This window comes from Trichomonas vaginalis, chromosome III (assembly GCF_026262505.1).
Source record: "Trichomonas vaginalis G3 chromosome III, whole genome shotgun sequence".
NCBI lineage: Eukaryota > Parabasalia > Trichomonadida > Trichomonadidae > Trichomonas > Trichomonas vaginalis.
In genome coordinates, this window is record NC_067205.1 from 14,270,846 (window position 1) to 14,288,892 (window position 18,047).

Sequence of the window (18,047 nt, forward strand, 5' to 3'; positions counted from 1 at the left end):
AAGTAAATTTAGGTGTTTATTTGGATAAGTATGTTAAATTAAGGGTAATTTGCAAAATTAGTTCCCGACCTTTGAATTGGGCTCTTTCGTTATCCCAGTTGCGTAGGAGGTCGTCCCAGAGGAGTTGGTAGAATTGCCAATCCAAGGACGATTTGTCCTCCCAGGCATTGAGGATGTACTGCTCGTAGAGTTTCATGACCTCTGCCTTGCACCAGACACCCTCTCCCTTGGAACGTAAGGCTTCTTCGAAGTGCTCGAATGCGATTGGCTGCGTGACCATCCGAAATGACACTTTTTGTCCGTTTGGTCAATGTTCGTGTCTCGTGCCATAGTCGACGAAAATACAGACAAACAGGTTATATATGAGTTTGAGACCAAGAATGGTGTAACTCGACCTGTCCGATTCAAAGACTCCGAGGGCGACCATGAAATTAAACGGAAATTAGCTAGGAAGGAATATAAAAATTTTTTATTTCATGCAATGTTTTATTTCTGTGCCGTCTTCAAGTATGCCCCAATACTTACGCTTGGAGAGGACATGAACTTCGGTGAAAATTTTGTCCAATTTGAATTGACCCATCTTCTCACCGACCATGCCCATTTCAATGAGTTTGTTGTACCCTTCTTCGTTCGTCATGAGTGCGTCAATGTTCTCATAGTAAACCTTCACTTTGGATTTGACTTCGGAGAAGAATTTGTTGTAGTTGTCAAGGACTGCCTTTGCGAACTGAGGGTAAGACCAATGTTCGACAATAGGTTTTAATGTGGTTACTAAGCCACTTTGACCTTGAGTGAATTCGTACTTCAAAACAAAAGGAGAAAACCTTTCAACAAAGTTGTCGACCTTCTCATAATGTTTACTCTTCATCTCTTGAGGTTTCTTAATGGAATATCCCCATGTCGAATTCATAAGCAATTTGAGTGTCATTGCAAGTTTGGGGTTTGAAGCTTTCCTAATATCATACAGTTGTTGTATGACTTTTCCAACTGTATAGTTCCTTCCCGGGAACTCACCATCTTCGTTTGGAATTCCAGTCGGAATATATTGGACAAACCTCATGTATGCAGCGTTAAGGTCGACATAGTATATCTTTTCATCTGAGTCGAACTTGTCGCAACCAATTGGTCCAGTTTGTGGAAATTCAAGTGAGTCTCTTATCTTCTGAGAAACTTCTCCTGTTATCTCATAAACATCGTCGAAGCAACCTGTTTCATATAAAACCTTCTGACCTAACTCAGATGCTCTCCAATACAATTTGACGTCAATTGGATGTCTCAATGGAAGTTTGTTTATAGCATCTTGAAGTTCTTGCAACCTCATTGGAAGTTCTTCTGGTTCAGGTTGGTATCCGAACAATCCAACTCCTTGTGGAATTGTGTACTTCTTTTGTACTAGAACTTTGTCTGGAACAACTTTTGGTCTTGCTAACAGTGAAAAGTTTGTTTCGTCTTTTGGTACAAAAGTTTCTGTCAGCTTGTCATCTGGAATTGGTTCCAACAAACCTTTCTCGAAAAGAATGTTTACAGCTCTGACAATGTTGCACTTGCCTTTTCCGAACAATGGGTTTGTAAGACTTTCGTTCAACATGAAGTGGTTGTGGACAATTACAATCTTCAACCATGGTAAGTCTTTGTCAACAACATAGTCGTCATGTGAAGAACCTTTAGCTGTAGGTATGCTGACTCGGATATTGACATTTGCCAACGGTGCAATTTTTGCCAATTGACCTCTGAGAATGTACCTTGTCTTCACACATGACTCAAGATACTTCATCTTCTCTTCTGTAACAAGACCAGAGTTCCTGAGACATGTAAGAATGCAAGGTTCATTGACAATTGTTTCAATTGAATTGTAAATTCCATACCTTGTCAAGTCAATGTCAGACTTATTTATGAAGGGGAAGTATCCAGCATGTTGTCTGACTGCTTGAGGGTTAGGTTGGTACCATTCGAACTTGACACTTGCAATTCCTTCAATTGCATTCAAAATGTCTGAGTCGGAGTCAACCATTTGTTCTCTCTTTGTAGTCTTGAAAGCGTCAAGAAGCATTGCAGCTGTTGTGACATTGCCATGTGCATAGTAAATGTGACCATCCAAATCTGTTATGGTCAATCTGAGATTGTATCCTTTCTTATTTCCGTCTTGTATGGCAGCAAGTACACCCATGAAGCCTTCTTTGTTCTTTCCTTCGTCAAAGTTTACTGTAAAGGTTCGACCAGATGTAATTTGACTTCTAACTTCACGGTACTTCTCATATGCATATCTTGTTCTTTCCATGGGAGCATGACCATCCTCTGCACTACCTTTTTTCCTTCTCAAAGGATGCAATTGTTCGTCATGTTTCCAGTAGAATCTGGCAAAGCCGTCGTGTCCTTCAACTTGAGGTTCACTAACATCGAAAGGCATGTCCATAAGACGTTCTTCTTCTAACCTCTCTAGTCTGTTTGGATAATTGGCACGTGCTGTTTCCAAATCCATTTCGTAGCGAAGACCAGACAATTTGTCATAGACTTTTATGGGTCTTCCCTTCCTATATTTAAAATTCTTCGAAACTCTCCAACCATATCTTTGCAACTCTGCTTTTATTCTAGCAGATTTTCTATCCATTCTATATGGGGGCATTTTTATAAAAATAAAAAAATATTTTTTTCTTTACTTTACATAACCGCCTGCTGCCATAAGTCTTTGACGCCAACCCATACCAGCTAATGAAGGTTGACTTGGTTTAGTTTCCAAACTAAACTTTGGTTTTGGTTTATCTTCAGTTTTTGGTTTTTCTTCTTCTATCGGTTTTTCGTCACTTTTCGGTTCTCTGACTTTACTTCACTTGCAGGAACAGTTGTGTCGTCAACATCTTCATAAATATCATATGCCATTTGTTTTTGTTTTCCTTTCAACTTTTTGTGTTTGTTGTAAAGTTTAGAATATTTCGACTCTAAGTCAATGAGATGTTCTATAATGAACTGTTGGTCAGTGAAGTAAACTTTTCCATCTGTTGTCTCGAAAGCTCCTTCAGACTTCAATATTTTATTTGTGAGAGTCTGTTTCTTTTTTGAGATACTTGCCGTTCCATTTTTATGAAAAGTGACTTTGTAGTTAGGGTTTGTATTTCCAGACCTGGCACTTTCTATTATTGAATTTTTCTCTTCATCTGTAAGTTCTTTGACAGGTTTTGACAATGGTTCTGAACTTTTTGTTTGTGGTGTCAAATCTACCGTTTCAACTTCTTCGGTCATTTCATCTCAGTAAAAAATTTTAGTTTGGTTTGTTTTCAACTGGTTGTTGTTGTTTTTTAAGTCGGTCTAAAACTTCCTGAGGTATAGGAAGAACTTGACAAACACGTTGTGTAACTGCTGGAAGCCGACAAATCCATCTTGAACCCATTTGTCTCAATGCTGTATTGTTCATTTCATCTCAGTAAAAAACTTTACATTCCCCACGTTTGAGGCGGTTGAGGTTGGTTATTGTTTACCCATTGTTGTGCATGGTTATATCCTCTGTTAAAGAATCTTTCACCTTGGTCCATATAGTGTCCTGCTTGGTTATAGTAGTCATTTGCTTTGTTATAATAGTTTCCTGCTTGTCTTCCTACATTGTCCATCCATCCTTGAACTTTTCCTCTTGTTTCAGGATTTGGAATAAGATTTGTTGCATCTCGTGCTACATCCCAACCTTTCTGTACAGTTTGTATAATAGGTTGTGCTTTCTCTTTAAGTATACCTAATGTACTCAAAATCTTCCTTCCAACTCCAAATACACCTCTGGCTATTGTTCCCACTGCGGGCAAAAATCTGGATGCAACTCCTGCTAATGCGCCAAATAAACCCATTTCTTATAGGATAAAAAATGACGAATCCAAACAAGGACCCCTATGTTTCTAAAGCGACAAAGAAAGCACTCATGATAAAAATCTTTAGTTCAACACCAAATGCTTGGTTTATGGATATCTTGGAAAACATTCCGAGAGTATAGAAAGATGGACCACCATACTGGCTAATATTTGTCGGTCAAAACACAAGATACTGTGAAGCCATACCATTATGGTCCAAAAATATTTTAGATGTGAAAACTGCTTTGACAATATTCGTTGACAAATACCATCCAACAAAACTGACATCTGACTGTGAAAGTTCTTTCAAATCAGATGATGTAAAAAACTATCTGCGTTCAAAAAATGTAAACCAATATTTCATTGTCGACCAAAACCATTCTGCTCTTGGTGTCATTGACGGTTGTATAAAAATGTTAAGAGACTTAAACCAACCACAAGGTGGTGAAGCAAATGAAATGTCATATGACGACAAATATAGACACTTCTCCATGGCAAAGATGAGACAAGTTTTAAATATTTACAATAGCCGTAAACAAAAAGGTTTGGGAAACCACTCCCCCGAAGAAATGAAAAACAACCCTGACTTAGAGAAAGACTATATATTTAATAATTTAGTCAAAAGAGACAAACAAGAAAGAATGCCGGGCTTCAAACTTCAGAAAGGTGACAAAGTAAAAATAGAAATACCTAAACGCGACCCATATGAAAATACTATTGACTATGACAACAATGGGAACCCGACAGGTACTCACATTCGTGTTCGTAAAAATAGAAGAAAGTATACAAGAGAATATTATGAAGTTTTAGGCAAACATGGCAAAATGTACAGACTGCAAGCAGAAGATAAAACTACTATTGTCAGACCTCGTTTCAAACTTGTCAAAGTTCAAGGTGGTATACTTTCAAAGACAGTTCCTAACAAATATAAGACAACTCCTGACGAATATGCTAAAGAAGTTGAAAATGACGACTAAGCAATTCTATACCATGCGTAAACTGTCATGTAAGGTGGCATGTATTCTTTACTTTGTCCCGTTGTTTGCGTATATCCTGAAACGCGATGTGTATGGTTTCCATCTCCCTGAGTTACCCAAACAATTTATAGCAAACTTAACGTGTCTTTAACATCATATCCTTTACCTTTTTATTGCTGACCAATCCCAAAATTCTATGCTTATGCCAACCTGCTTGAGATGTACTTAAATCTATGTAGTGACTGTGCAGGTAAATTTTCACCTGAAATCGTTTTACTTCCACCTGTTTCCTTTGAAGAGTTTGCACAATACAAAAACCTGTCGACTATTTGTTCCATGCACCAACACCAAACATTACTTCTGGTCTGGTAGAGTTCATTGACGTATAAATAGAGCCTATAGGATATAATGTTTGAAGTATTTCTGTCTTTAATGTTTGAAGCTCTGTTTTGTCTGCTTTCTTGTCATATAAATCTTGAGCAGTGAATTTAGTATTATATTCATCCTTCATGACATAAACATCTTTACATCTAATGTTTCTCATCGTCGTTATGTCGTCATCCGATGTTAAACCTTGTGGAAAGTTAGGAGGTTTACAATATAATACATCCCCACCAGTTACGTCAACCGTTCCTTCAATACTTTCTATAGCAACAGTTGTAAAACTTGTATGTGTATGAGTCTTATTTGCTTTCTTCTCTAACTCATCGTTAACATAAGTTTTATCTGCTTTAAGGTCTAAACATCCTGAAACCCATCCTGTATCGGCTTTAGTTTTTAAAATCTTCGATGTCCGTTCATGGTACCAGTCAACCCTTTCTATAATTTCTTTATCTTTTTCATCCACATATTCCTTATCTGCTTTCTTCTCTAACGCACTAGCCACACAATCCTTATCCGCTTTCTTTTCAAGGCTAACGTTTAAGTCTGTTATTTCAGATATAGAATGTGTATGAGTCTTTTTAGAATATTCGTTTTCAGCTCTTGTCACTTCACTTGACATTTTATTGTCAACATATGTTTTGTCTGCTAGTTCAGGATGAGTATGTTCTTTTGTTGCATAAGCATTGTTAGCTCTTCTTCTTCTTTTGCTATTGCATCGTCTACATATTCTTTGTCAGCTTTGTTGTCAACATCTGCTTTCAAAAGAAGTTCATTTATAGGTTTCTCGTTTAAAGTTCCTTTTGTTGGATTTATACAGACAGTATGGTTCTTATTGTCTTGAAACAGAAACTCATCTGTCATTGGGTTTAATGTCAGTTTTAAGTTTCCTTCTTTCAATGACTCAGATATCTTAGAATAGTTTGAAAAGTTTGTTGTGTTCTTATTTAGAGCTTGCATAATGAGTTGTCGGTTGTGTTGTATTTCTCTCATGGAAGCAATATCTTTCGACATTTTTATTCTAGATAAAATATGCTTTCAATAGAAAAAGAAAATTCAAGAGTTGCTACAACTAAACCATTAGATGAACTTTTTACTAATGTCGGTCAAAAGTTTGAGACAGAGACCGTAAAGCATGAAGGCTATCGTTTTGACTACCCATTAAGATGGTTAAGAGACCCATCTGTCACAAAAGCTATTGGCTTTCGTAGAATGAAGTTCATTTCAGAAGCCATACATGGTTTCCCATTTACGGTCGGTTTTGAAGTTCGATACTATAACAAAGAAAAACGTATGTATGAGAAATTTGAACAGGGAAAACTTTTACAAGTTAGTTTGCTTGTAAACTTAGAAACAACTCTTCAAGCTTTTCAAGAAAAAATAAACGATATCTATATCGAATATGCAAAACAGTATAACATTGACGAAGGAGAGTACCATCTCGATATTATTTATGACAGGAAAAATGCAACTGTTAAAATCAATAGAATAGAAGACCTTGGAGAAAACGTTTATATTTCTACAAAATATAACAACTTGGCATGGTATAGATTTATGAGGATGTTAAATCAGCCTGCAGCATATCCAGTACACCCAGACTTTTATGAAGTCGAAAACCCTAATGGAACATATGAAAATATTTTCGACCCAGATGCTATTATTGTTCATGCTTCATTTTCTGGCGCCCAAAACTCTTTCTTATGTCTGATGAATGATTTTTACGAAAAACCTACAAAGTTATACGAACCACCAAGTGGAAGTATTTCAGACTTTCAAGTATGGTTTACTACAGATGGAAGAAAAAGAATAATTCCATTATACCATGCGTTTTACTTAGAACTTAGTTTCATATACAACTACTATCGAACGGTAAAAATATAATTTTTTAATACGGTTGAGGTGTTGGATTTGGTTGCCAACTAGACTGTGGTGCAGGTTCAGGCTGTTGTATAACAGGAGCTTGTTCTTCTGGTTCAGGGTCTTTAGGTATAATACCAACAAACTGACCTACTCTTTTACCAATATTTTTGACTCCGTTCCAAATTCCTCTTCCGACAGATTTTATTCCATTCCATATACCTTTTCCAACTCTTCTGAAGAAGTTTCCTATCTTACTGAAGAAACCCATTTTACTATATGTAAAAATCTAATGTCCGCCTAGTCTCTTACGTTTCCTGTTGAGTTCCATAGCATTCTTTAACTGGAGCTCATACATTCTGTTTCTCCTCTGGTAGAAAACATATTCTGGGTCAACTCCTGTGTTCGCGTCATCTGCATAAAGTTGTTTATATCCCACTTCAGGGTTTGTATAAAACTCTTTCCATCTCATATTTGCATACCATGGTGGCAAACCTAACGCAGCGTCATTTGACATGGCAGTTTGCATTTGTACATCTGTTGGCACTTGACCATAGTTTGCCATTGCAGTTTGTATTCTAACTTCATTTGGAATATTCTCTGGGTTTGGTTGTCCAGGTTGCTGTGCATTCGCTAAGTTCTGTGCGTCCATTTAATATTAGATAAAAATATCTCTTACGAGTACATATACTGAACATTTGCAGGCATTGGTTCATCTTCATATTCTCTATATCTTTCTGCCACGTCAAATAAATAAATGACACAATGGAAAAAACCTAAAACAAGTAGTCCTATTTCAAACCACATTTACTTACTAATAAAATTTCTTTATTGTGACACTTTCTCCAGTTTATAGGACCTCTCTCATATTCTATCTTGTCATATATAAACTCATAGTCATGTATGTCCTCTAACCATCTCATAACGGTTTCCAAACCACTTTTATCGGATGTAAAGTAAAAGCATGGATGGTTATGTAAAACGTCTAAAGTTTCTAAAGAGTCTCTCAAAGTCCAGTCTACTTGGTATTGAAAATCCCATGTGTTATAGAACGGTGGGTCCACTATAAAGAAAACATTTTCCTTGTCTTTATATTTTTCATACAAATCTGTCCAATGACATCTCACAAACTCTATACCCTCAATATATTTTTCTATGTCCTCTTTGAAAACATTTGTATAGTTAAGATATAAAACTTTTGACATAAGTGTTTCAATGTCATGAACTCTTATAGCACCACTATATAATAGTCTAGCAGATATACTATCCCAGTCTATATATTCTGCTTTTTTCAAAACCTCTCTCACAATATTTTTGTTATCTAATGGTATACGTTCCATCTTACCTATAGGTATCTTTTCTTTTAACTCTTTCAATATATTGTTTGTGTCTGGAATATGTTTGAGACGGTCCATATAGTTGTCGAAGTCATTGCATATAATCTTTGAGTCTGGGAATATTATATGGCACAAATGGGATATATAGAAACTTCCACCGAACAAATCTACAAATGTTAGACCATTCGGTAGTTTCTTAAGTTCTCTCAATATAATATCTTTACATTTACTCTTATTTCCAAAGAACGGTAACGGAGGTTTTGTAAAATTCATTTATATATAATAATAAAAATGTTTTTACCCGAAAAGTGACAGAAAAGTGACAAAACATGAAAACATATATAATTTGTGAAAAGCGACACATTATATAATGTTTTCGACCCAGAAGAAGGCTTCTTCCCAGAAGCAATGGAGGAAGAAGAAGAGTCCTCCGAATTCACACCAGAAGACTAACAATTTTCCGAATAAAAACTTCATTTATACTAAACATCTTCGGGGCTAGAGGGCACGAAGTGCCTGGAAGCCCCACTACCTTTTTTTTTTGATTGCATATTAAATGCCATTTAGGAAATATCCTCACTATAAACTTTTTCATATTATATGAAAGATGTGATAGAATTGTTTATTTCGTCGTAAAAAAGCTTATTAATAATATATTAAAGTTTGAATTGAGTCAAAGATATATTTCTAGTGAATACCAATGATATAGATCTCACCCATCTCTCTCTTTTTATATTGTGAAGTGAATCCAAATATGCTATTTTAATAATATATAGATGAAATTCATTGTGGAAATGTAAAACCAATTTGAAAATCAACTGTTTTTAAACTTTGACTTATAATTTTTTATTATTTATGACGTTAATTTCAATGAATTCTTTCAATATTGAATAATAAATTGAGAAGGTGCGGGTCGATTAAAAAAATTGGAGCTTTTAAAAAATAATTGTTTATAACTTTTGCACATGCATGTGATCTTCACGGGGCAGAGTTGTATAATAACGAACAAATTAGAAAAAATTTAAAACAATAAAATTTACATTGAATGTCTAGAAGGCGGGATTTGTTAAGTCTAATCCTAGTTTTTCAGCTCTTAATAAGTCTAAATCTTCATGTATTAATTTTGATTGAGGGATATCTGTTTTTTTATGATGATGTATTCTTTTAAGTTGATTTTCATTTGGCATAGAAGTTACTGGATCGCATTCTATGATATATTGATTTGGGGTGTTGCAATCAACAATAAATCTGATGATTCTACTCTTTGAAGACATGGAATATCCTAACAAGAAAAATATGAGAGAAAAAAAATTTAGATTTTTTGACTTATTTGGTGATTTTTTCAATTCATTTTCAATGCGATTCAAAAAAAATTATATGGGAACGCAATGAATGATTTCTATTATAATCATATATGAATATGTGAATGTGGCCATACCAAATTATTTGAATGGGTTTGAAATAAACTCCTTTAGCTTATCAAACGCCAACTTACTTTGAGCGGAATATTGTAATAAACAGAAATTCATCAAAAGTGACAGCTCTCAATTTTTTGACATTTGTAAATTCTAAATTGAATGAGAAAAATGAAATAATACTAAGCATAATACAATATTCTAGATTTAATTATAATTAGGAAAAAGTTAGTTTTGAGAGTACTTTTCATAGGCATATAGAATGAAATCTTCTGAAAAATAATATCACATAAACTCATATTATTTTCTAATATATAACTATTTTATATAAAAATCAAATTCAATGATCTTAAAAGCGAAGGATAAACCTCAAAATTTACGAATATAATGAGTGGAAATATAATGCTTATCTATCATAAAACCATATGAAATATCAATTTTTGCTTTACGCCTAATTTTTGACGACAATTAGCAAAAAATGTTAAATGTTAACACTCAGTCCATTTGAATATGAAAAATAAAATTGACTTTGATTAAATGTTTTTATTTATCATGCAATTCTTCTGGCGACCAAAGATTTGAATAAAAGTTCAAAAAATAAGATAGCTTAAAAAATAATATACGGTAGTGTTTACTAATAGATGAATAGTATATAAATTCTATTAAAATGGATTTGATCCAAAAAAATATATAAAATTTGATCATAAATAAAATCGTTTTAAATTACTTCTTCATTTAAATTATAACAATTATTTTTGGTTTTATATTTTTTGGATCAAATCCATTTTAATAGAATTTATATACTATTCATCTATTAGTAAACACTACCGTATATTATTTTTTAAGCTATCTTATTTTTTGAACTTTTATTCAAATCTTTGGTCGCAAGAAGAATTGCATGATAAATAAAAACATTTAATCAAAGTCAATTTTATTTTTCATATCCAAATGGACTGAGTGTTAACATTTAACATTTTTTGCTAATTGTCGTCAAAAATTAGGCGTAAAGCAAAAATTGATATTTCATATGGTTTTATGATAGATAAGCATTATATTTCCACTCATTATATTCGTAAATTTTGAGGTTTATCCTTAGTAGTATATATGACGGGTTGTGTGACTTTTTTGTAAACGTAAGAATTCATACAATATAGAACGATTTTGTATCATTTTTTTAACATATGAAGTAAAAAATGTATGATTCTTACGGTTTTTATTCTTACGTTTTTGAATAAATCAAGATTTAAAAAATTTTCAAAATTGTAAGACATTTAAAAAAAAAAAAAAAAAAAAGGTAGTGGGGCCTCCAGGCACTTCGTGCCTTCTAGCCCTGAGGATGTTTGGTATAATGAAGTTTTTTTTTTTCTTGGGATGGCCTTCCAGGCACTTCGTGCCTTCTAGCCCATAAAAAGTTTAGTATAAATGAAGTTTTTATTCGGAAAACCTTCTTCTGGGTCGAAAAACATTATATAATGTGTCGCTTTTCACAAATTATATATGTTTTCATGTTTTGTCATGATTTCATCGTAAATGTTTTGTCATGATTTCATCGTAAATGTTTTGTCATGACTTCATCGTAAATGTTTTGTCAAGACTTCTTCGTAAAATGTTTTGTCATGACTTCATCGTAAATGTTTTGTCAAGACTTCTTCGTAAAATGTTTTGTCAAGACTTCTTCGTAAATGTTTTGTCAAGACTTCTTCGTAAAATGTTTTGTCAAGACTTCTTCGTAAATGTTTTGTCAAGACTTCTTCGTAAATGTTTTGTCAAGACTTCTTCGTAAAATCAGACAAAAATAAAGTTTAGGGTAGAAGGTTAGATCTAACCTCTTTTCTAACCTCTTTTCTACCCTCATGAATTTTCATGATTTCATCGTAAATGTTTTGTCAAGACTTCTTCATCGTACATGTTTTGTCAAGACTTCTTCATCGTACATGTTTTGTCACTTTTCTGTCACTTTTCAGGAAAAACATTTTTATTATTATATATAAATGAATTTTACAAAACCACCGTTACCGTTCTTTGGAAATAAGAGTAGATGTAAAGATATTATATTGAGAGAACTTAAGAAACTACCGAATGGTCTAACATTTGTAGATTTGTTCGGTGGAAGTTTCTATATATCCCATTTGTGCCATATAATATTCCCAGACTCAAAGATTATATGCAATGACTTCGACAACTATATGGACCGTCTCAAACATATTCCAGACACAAACAATATATTGAAAGAGTTAAAAGAAAAGATACCTATAGGTAAGATGGAACGTATACCATTAGATAACAAAAATATTGTGAGAGAGGTTTTGAAAAAAGCAGAATATATAGACTGGGATAGTATATCTGCTAGACTATTATATAGTGGTGCTATAAGAGTTCATGACATTGAAACACTTATGTCAAAAGTTTTATATCTTAACTATACAAATGTTTTCAAAGAGGACATAGAAAAATATATTGAGGGTATAGAGTTTGTGAGATGTCATTGGACAGATTTGTATGAAAAATATAAAGACAAGGAAAATGTTTTCTTTATAGTGGACCCACCGTTCTATAACACATGGGATTTTCAATACCAAGTAGACTGGACTTTGAGAGACTCTTTAGAAACTTTAGACGTTTTACATAACCATCCATGCTTTTACTTTACATCCGATAAAAGTGGTTTGGAAACCGTTATGAGATGGTTAGAGGACATACATGACTATGAGTTTATATATGACAAGATAGAATATGAGAGAGGTCCTATAAACTGGAGAAAGTGTCACAATAAAGAAATTTTATTAGTAAGTAAATGTGGTTTGAAATAGGACTACTTGTTTTAGGTTTTTTCCATTGTGTCATTTATTTATTTGACGTGGCAGAAAGATATAGAGAATATGAAGATGAACCAATGCCTGCAAATGTTCAGTATATGTACTCGTAAGAGATATTTTTATCTAATATTAAATGGACGCACAGAACTTAGCGAATGCACAGCAACCTGGACAACCAAACCCAGAGAATATTCCAAATGAAGTTAGAATACAAACTGCAATGGCAAACTATGGTCAAGTGCCAACAGATGTACAAATGCAAACTGCCATGTCAAATGACGCTGCGTTAGGTTTGCCACCATGGTATGCAAATATGAGATGGAAAGAGTTTTATACAAACCCTGAAGTGGGATATAAACAACTTTATGCAGATGACGCGAACACAGGAGTTGACCCAGAATATGTTTTCTACCAGAGGAGAAACAGAATGTATGAGCTCCAGTTAAAGAATGCTATGGAACTCAACAGGAAACGTAAGAGACTAGGCGGACATTAGATTTTTACATATAGTAAAATGGGTTTCTTCAGTAAGATAGGAAACTTCTTCAGAAGAGTTGGAAAAGGTATATGGAATGGAATAAAATCTGTCGGAAGAGGAATTTGGAACGGAGTCAAAAATATTGGTAAAAGAGTAGGTCAGTTTGTTGGTATTATACCTAAAGACCCTGAACCAGAAGAACAAGCTCCTGTTATACAACAGCCTGAACCTGCACCACAGTCTAGTTGGCAACCAAATCCAACACCTCAACCGTATTAAAAAATTATATTTTTACCGTTCGATAGTAGTTGTATATGAAACTAAGTTCTAAGTAAAACGCATGGTATAATGGAATTATTCTTTTTCTTCCATCTGTAGTAAACCATACTTGAAAGTCTGAAATACTTCCACTTGGTGGTTCGTATAACTTTGTAGGTTTTTCGTAAAAGTCATTTGCCAAGCATAAGAAAGAGTTTTGGGCGCCAGAAAATGAAGCATGAACAATAATAGCAGCTGGGTCGAAAACATCTTTAAATAAATATGGTTCATCTCTTGCATATCGACTGTAAATATTTGCTAAAGGAAGTTCGACTTTCTGATTTAACATTCTTTGCAAATAATACCATGACATTGCAGTGAATTCTGTATATATTTGTTCGTCTTTCTTTGGATTGTCTTCGTAGATTTGAAATGACACTTGTGAATTTTGTTTGTCATATACAATTCTCACATAAAGTGTGCTCTCGGTATTTGCATATTCATCAGCATATTTTGCATAACATGAATTTATTTTATCTTCTATATTTTTTAACGCAGTCTGTAGAGAAGATGAAAGGTCAACTTGTATTAGCTCAATTTCTTCCCACATTTTTCGTTTCCCTTCAGATATATAATCTATATGAAACCTTACAATAAATGGAAAACTTTTATCTTCTACAGACACAAACTTCATTCTACGAAAGCCAATAGCTTTTGTGACAGATGGGTCTCTTAGCCATCTTAATGGGTAGTCAAAACGATAGCCTTCATGCTTTACGGTCTCTGTCTCAAACTTTTGACCGACATTAGTAAAAAGTTCATCTAATGGTTTAGTTGTAGCAACTCTTGAATTTTCTTTTTCTATTGGAAGCATATTTTATCTAGAATAAAAATGTCAAATGAAACAGCGTCTATGAGAGAAATACAACACAACCGACAACTCATTATGCAAGCTCTAAATAAGAACACAACAAACTTTTCAAACTATTCTAAGATATCTGAGTCATTGAAAGAAGGAAACTTAAAACTGACATTAAACCCAATGACAGATGAGTTTCTGTTTCAAGACAAGAAGAACAATACTGTCTGTATAAATCCAACAAAAGGAACTTTAAACGAGAAACCTATATCTGAACTTCTTTTGAAAGCAGATATTGACAACAAAGCTGACAAAGAATATGTCATTGAAAAAGTTCAAGAAGAACATGACAGAGCAGATGCAACATATGCAACGAAAGAACATACTCATCCTGAACTAGCAGACAAAACATATGTTGACAATAAAATGTCAAGTGAAGTGACAAGAGCTGAAAAACGAATATTCTAAAAAGACTCATACACATTCTATATCTGAAATAACAGACTTAAACGTTAGCCTTGAAAATAAGGTAGATAAGGGACTTATGGCTAGTGTGTTAGTGAAGAAGGCGGATAAGGAATATGTGGATGAAAAAGATAAAGAAATTATAGAAAGGGTTGACTGGTACCATGAACGGACATCGAAGATTTTAAAAACTAAAGCCGATACAGGATGGGTTTCAGGATGTTTAGACCTTAAAGCAGATAAAACTTATGTTAACGATGAGTTAGAGAAGAAAGCAAATAAGACTCATACACATACAAGTTTTACAACTGTTGCTATAGAAAGTATTGAAGGAACGGTTGAAGAAACTGGTGGGGATGCATTATATTGTAAACCTCCTAACTTTCCACAAGGTTTAACATCGGATGACGACATAACGACGATGAAAAACATTAGATGTAAAGATGTTTATGTCATGAAGGATGAACATAATATTAAATTCACTGCTCAAGATTTATATGACAAGAAAGCAGACAAAACAGAGCTTCAAACATTAAAGACAGAAATACTTCAAACATTAATATCCTATAGGCTCTATTTATACGTCAATGAAGTCAACAAATCCAGAAACAGTTCTGGGTTTTGGAACTTGGACTCAAATAGTCGACAGGTTTTTGTATTGTGCAAACTCTTCAAAGGAAACAGGTGGAAGTAAAACGATTTCAGGTGAAAATTTACCTGCACACAGTCACTACATAGATTTAAGTACATCTCAAGCAGGTTGGCATAAGCATAAATTTTGGGATTGGTCAGCAATGAAAAAAGGTAAAGGATATGATGTTAAAGACGACGTTCAGTTTGCTATAAATTGTTTCTGGGGTGACACTCAGGGAGATGGAAACCATACACATCGCGTTTCAGGGTATACGCAAACAACGGGACAAAGTAAAGAATACATGCCACCTTACATGACAGTTTACGCATGGTATAGAATTGCTTAGTCGTCATTTTCAACTTCTTTAGCATATTGGTCAGGAGTTGTCTTATATTTGTTAGGAACTGTCTTTGAAAGTATACCACCTTGAACTTTGACAAGTTTGAAACGAGGTCTGACAATAGTAGTTTTTATCTTCTGCTTGCAGTGTGTACATTTTGCCATGTTTGCCTAAAACTTCATAATATTCTCTTGTATACTTTCTTCTATTTTTACGAACACGAATGTGAGTACCTGTCGGGTTCCCATTGTTGTCATAGTCAATAGTATTTTCATATGGGTCGCGTTTAGGTATTTCTATTTTTACTTTGTCACCTTTCTGAAGTTTGAAGCCGGCATTCTTTCTTGTTTGTCTCTTTTGACTAAATTATTAAATATATAGTCTTTCTCTAAGTCAGGGTTGTTTTTCATTTCTTCGGGGGAGTGGTTTCCCAAACCTTTTTGTTTACGGCTATTGTAAATATTTAAAACTTGTCTCATCTTTGCCATGGAGAAGTGTCTATACTTGTCGTCATATGACATTTCATTTGCTTCACCACCTTGTGGTTGGTTTAAGTCTCTTAACATTTTTATACATCCGTCAATGACACCAAGAGCAGAATGGTTTTGGTCGACAATGAAATATTGGTTTACATTTTTGAACGCAGATAGTTTTTTACATCATCTGATTTGAAAGAACTTTCACAGTCAGATGTCAGTTTTGTTGGATGGTATTTGTCAACGAATATTGTCAAAGCTGCTAAGATATCTAAAATATTTTTGGACTGTAATGGTATGGCTTCACAGTATCTTGTGTTTTGACCGACAAATATTAGCCAGTATGGTGGTCCATCTTCTCTATACCTCGGAATGTTTTCCAAGATATCCATAAACCAAGCATTTGGTGTTGAACTAAAGATTTTTATCATGAGTGCTTTTTTTGTTGCCTTAGAAACATAGGGGTCCTTGTTTGGATTCGTCATTTTTTAACCCATAAGAAATGGGTTTATTTGGCGCATTAGCAGGAGTTGCATCCAGATTTTTGCCCGCAGTGGGAACAATAGCCAGAGGTGTATTTGGAGTTGGAAGGAAGATTTTGAGTACATTAGGTATACTTAAAGAGAAAGCACAACCTATTATACAAACTGTACAGAAAGGTTGGGATGTAGCACGAGATGCAGCAAATCTTATTCCAAATCCTGAAACAAGAGGAAAAGTTCAAGGATGGATGGACAATGTAGGAAGACAAGCAGGAAACTATTATAACAAAGCAAATGACTACTATAACCAAGCAGGACACTATATGGACCAAGGTGAAAGATTCTTTAACAGAGGATATAACCATGCACAACAATGGGTAAACAATAACCAACCTCAACCGCCTCAAACGTGGGGAATGTAAAGTTTTTTACTGAGATGAAATGAACAATACAGCATTGAGACAAATGGGTTCAAGATGGATTTGTCGGCTTCCAGCAGTTACACAACGTGTTTGTCAAGTTCTTCCTATACCTCAGGAAGTTTTAGACCGACTTAAAAAACAACAACAACCAGTTGAAAACAAACCAAACTAAAATTTTTTACTGAGATGAAATGACCGAAGAAGTTGAAACCGTAGATTTGACACCACAAACAAAAAGTTCAGAACCATTGTCAAAACCTGTCAAAGAACTTACAGATGAAGAGAAAAAATTCAATAATAGAAAGTGCCAGGTCTGGAAATACAAACCCTAACTACAAAGTCACTTTTCATAAAAATGGAACGGCTAGTATCTCAAAAAAGAAACAGACTCTCACAAATAAAATATTGAAGTCTGAAGGAGCTTTCGAGACAACAGATGGAAAAGTTTACTTCACTGACCAACAGTTCATTATAGAACATCTCATTGACTTAGAGTCGAAATATTCTAAACTTTACAACAAACACAAAAAGTTGAAAGGAAAACAAAAACAAATGGCATATGATATTTATGAAGATGTTGACAACACAACTGTTCCTGCAAGTGAAGTAAAGTCAGAGGAACCGAAAAGTGACGAAAAACCGATAGAAGAAGAAAAACCAAAAACTGAAGATAAACCAAAACCAAAGTTTAGTTTGGAAACTAAACCAAGTCAACCTTCATTAGCTGGTATGGGTTGGCGTCAAAGACTTATGGCAGCAGGTGGTTATGTAAAGTAAAGAAAAAAAATTTTTTTTATTTTTATAAAAATGCCCCCATATAGAATGGATAGAAAGTCTGCTAGAATAAAAGCAGAGTTGCAAAGATATGGTTGGAGAGTTTCGAAGAATTTTAAATATAGGAAGGGAAGACCCATAAAAGTCTATGACAAACTGGCTGGTCTTCGCTACGAAATGGATTTGGAAACAGCACGTGCAAATTATCCAAACAGACTAGAGAGGTTAGAAGAAGAACGTCTTATG

At 34.2% G+C, this 18,047-nt stretch overlaps 8 protein-coding genes and 6 pseudogenes across 14 annotated transcripts, besides 4 other annotated features; 4 read left to right on the top strand and 10 right to left on the bottom strand.

Annotated features, from left to right (window-relative positions):
- Positions 1-463: part of a mobile genetic element that runs on past the window's edge.
- On the bottom strand, positions 17-280 carry TVAGG3_0700300 (uncharacterized protein; the record flags this gene model as incomplete). The annotated part of the gene is made up of 1 exon (XM_051243367.1): positions 17-280. One exon carries the CDS (start codon positions 278-280, stop codon positions 17-19), a length of 264 nt encoding a protein of 87 aa, XP_051089954.1.
- Positions 464-5,768: a mobile genetic element.
- TVAGG3_0700320 lies at positions 470-1,083 on the bottom strand (annotated as a pseudogene). The gene has a single exon. A coding segment is annotated over exon 1 (614 nt).
- TVAGG3_0700330 (uncharacterized protein) lies at positions 1,185-2,479 on the bottom strand (the record flags this gene model as incomplete). Its single annotated transcript, XM_051243368.1, has 1 exon — positions 1,185-2,479. A coding segment is annotated over one exon (1,295 nt), but the record flags the coding sequence as incomplete, so codon positions are not given.
- Positions 2,654-3,237, bottom strand: TVAGG3_0700340 (annotated as a pseudogene). The gene has a single exon. A coding segment is annotated over exon 1 (584 nt).
- Positions 3,429-3,830, bottom strand: TVAGG3_0700350 (uncharacterized protein; the record flags this gene model as incomplete). The annotated part of the gene is made up of 1 exon (XM_051243369.1): positions 3,429-3,830. The coding sequence occupies one exon, from the start codon at positions 3,828-3,830 to the stop codon at positions 3,429-3,431; it is 402 nt and encodes a 133-aa protein (XP_051089956.1).
- Positions 3,848-4,807, top strand: TVAGG3_0700360 (annotated as a pseudogene). The gene has a single exon. A coding segment is annotated over exon 1 (960 nt).
- A 452-nt stretch (positions 5,769-6,220) lies between the features above and the next one.
- On the top strand, positions 6,221-7,069 carry TVAGG3_0700370 (uncharacterized protein; the record flags this gene model as incomplete). The annotated part of the gene is made up of 1 exon (XM_051243370.1): positions 6,221-7,069. The coding sequence occupies one exon, from the start codon at positions 6,221-6,223 to the stop codon at positions 7,067-7,069; it is 849 nt and encodes a 282-aa protein (XP_051089957.1).
- Positions 7,070-7,073: 4 nt separating this feature from the next.
- Positions 7,074-7,316, bottom strand: TVAGG3_0700380 (serine threonine-protein phosphatase family; the record flags this gene model as incomplete). The annotated part of the gene is made up of 1 exon (XM_051243371.1): positions 7,074-7,316. One exon carries the CDS (start codon positions 7,314-7,316, stop codon positions 7,074-7,076), a length of 243 nt encoding a protein of 80 aa, XP_051089958.1.
- Positions 7,317-7,334: 18 nt separating this feature from the next.
- TVAGG3_0700390 lies at positions 7,335-7,678 on the bottom strand (annotated as a pseudogene). The gene has a single exon: positions 7,335-7,677. A coding segment is annotated over exon 1 (343 nt).
- A 1,753-nt stretch (positions 7,679-9,431) lies between these two features.
- Positions 9,432-9,656, bottom strand: TVAGG3_0700400 (uncharacterized protein; the record flags this gene model as incomplete). Its single annotated transcript, XM_001293271.1, has 1 exon — positions 9,432-9,656. The coding sequence occupies one exon, from the start codon at positions 9,654-9,656 to the stop codon at positions 9,432-9,434; it is 225 nt and encodes a 74-aa protein (XP_001293272.1).
- Positions 9,657-9,893: 237 nt separating this feature from the next.
- Positions 9,894-9,930: a mobile genetic element.
- Positions 9,931-12,746: 2,816 nt separating this feature from the next.
- On the top strand, positions 12,747-13,109 carry TVAGG3_0700420 (uncharacterized protein; the record flags this gene model as incomplete). The annotated part of the gene is made up of 1 exon (XM_051243372.1): positions 12,747-13,109. The coding sequence occupies one exon, from the start codon at positions 12,747-12,749 to the stop codon at positions 13,107-13,109; it is 363 nt and encodes a 120-aa protein (XP_051089959.1).
- A 265-nt stretch (positions 13,110-13,374) lies between these two features.
- TVAGG3_0700430 (uncharacterized protein) lies at positions 13,375-14,223 on the bottom strand (the record flags this gene model as incomplete). Its single annotated transcript, XM_051243373.1, has 1 exon — positions 13,375-14,223. The coding sequence occupies one exon, from the start codon at positions 14,221-14,223 to the stop codon at positions 13,375-13,377; it is 849 nt and encodes a 282-aa protein (XP_051089960.1).
- A 454-nt stretch (positions 14,224-14,677) lies between these two features.
- Positions 14,678-18,047: a mobile genetic element.
- TVAGG3_0700450 lies at positions 14,753-15,653 on the top strand (annotated as a pseudogene). Its single transcript has one exon. A coding segment is annotated over exon 1 (901 nt).
- On the bottom strand, positions 16,041-16,608 carry TVAGG3_0700460 (annotated as a pseudogene). Its single transcript has one exon. A coding segment is annotated over exon 1 (568 nt).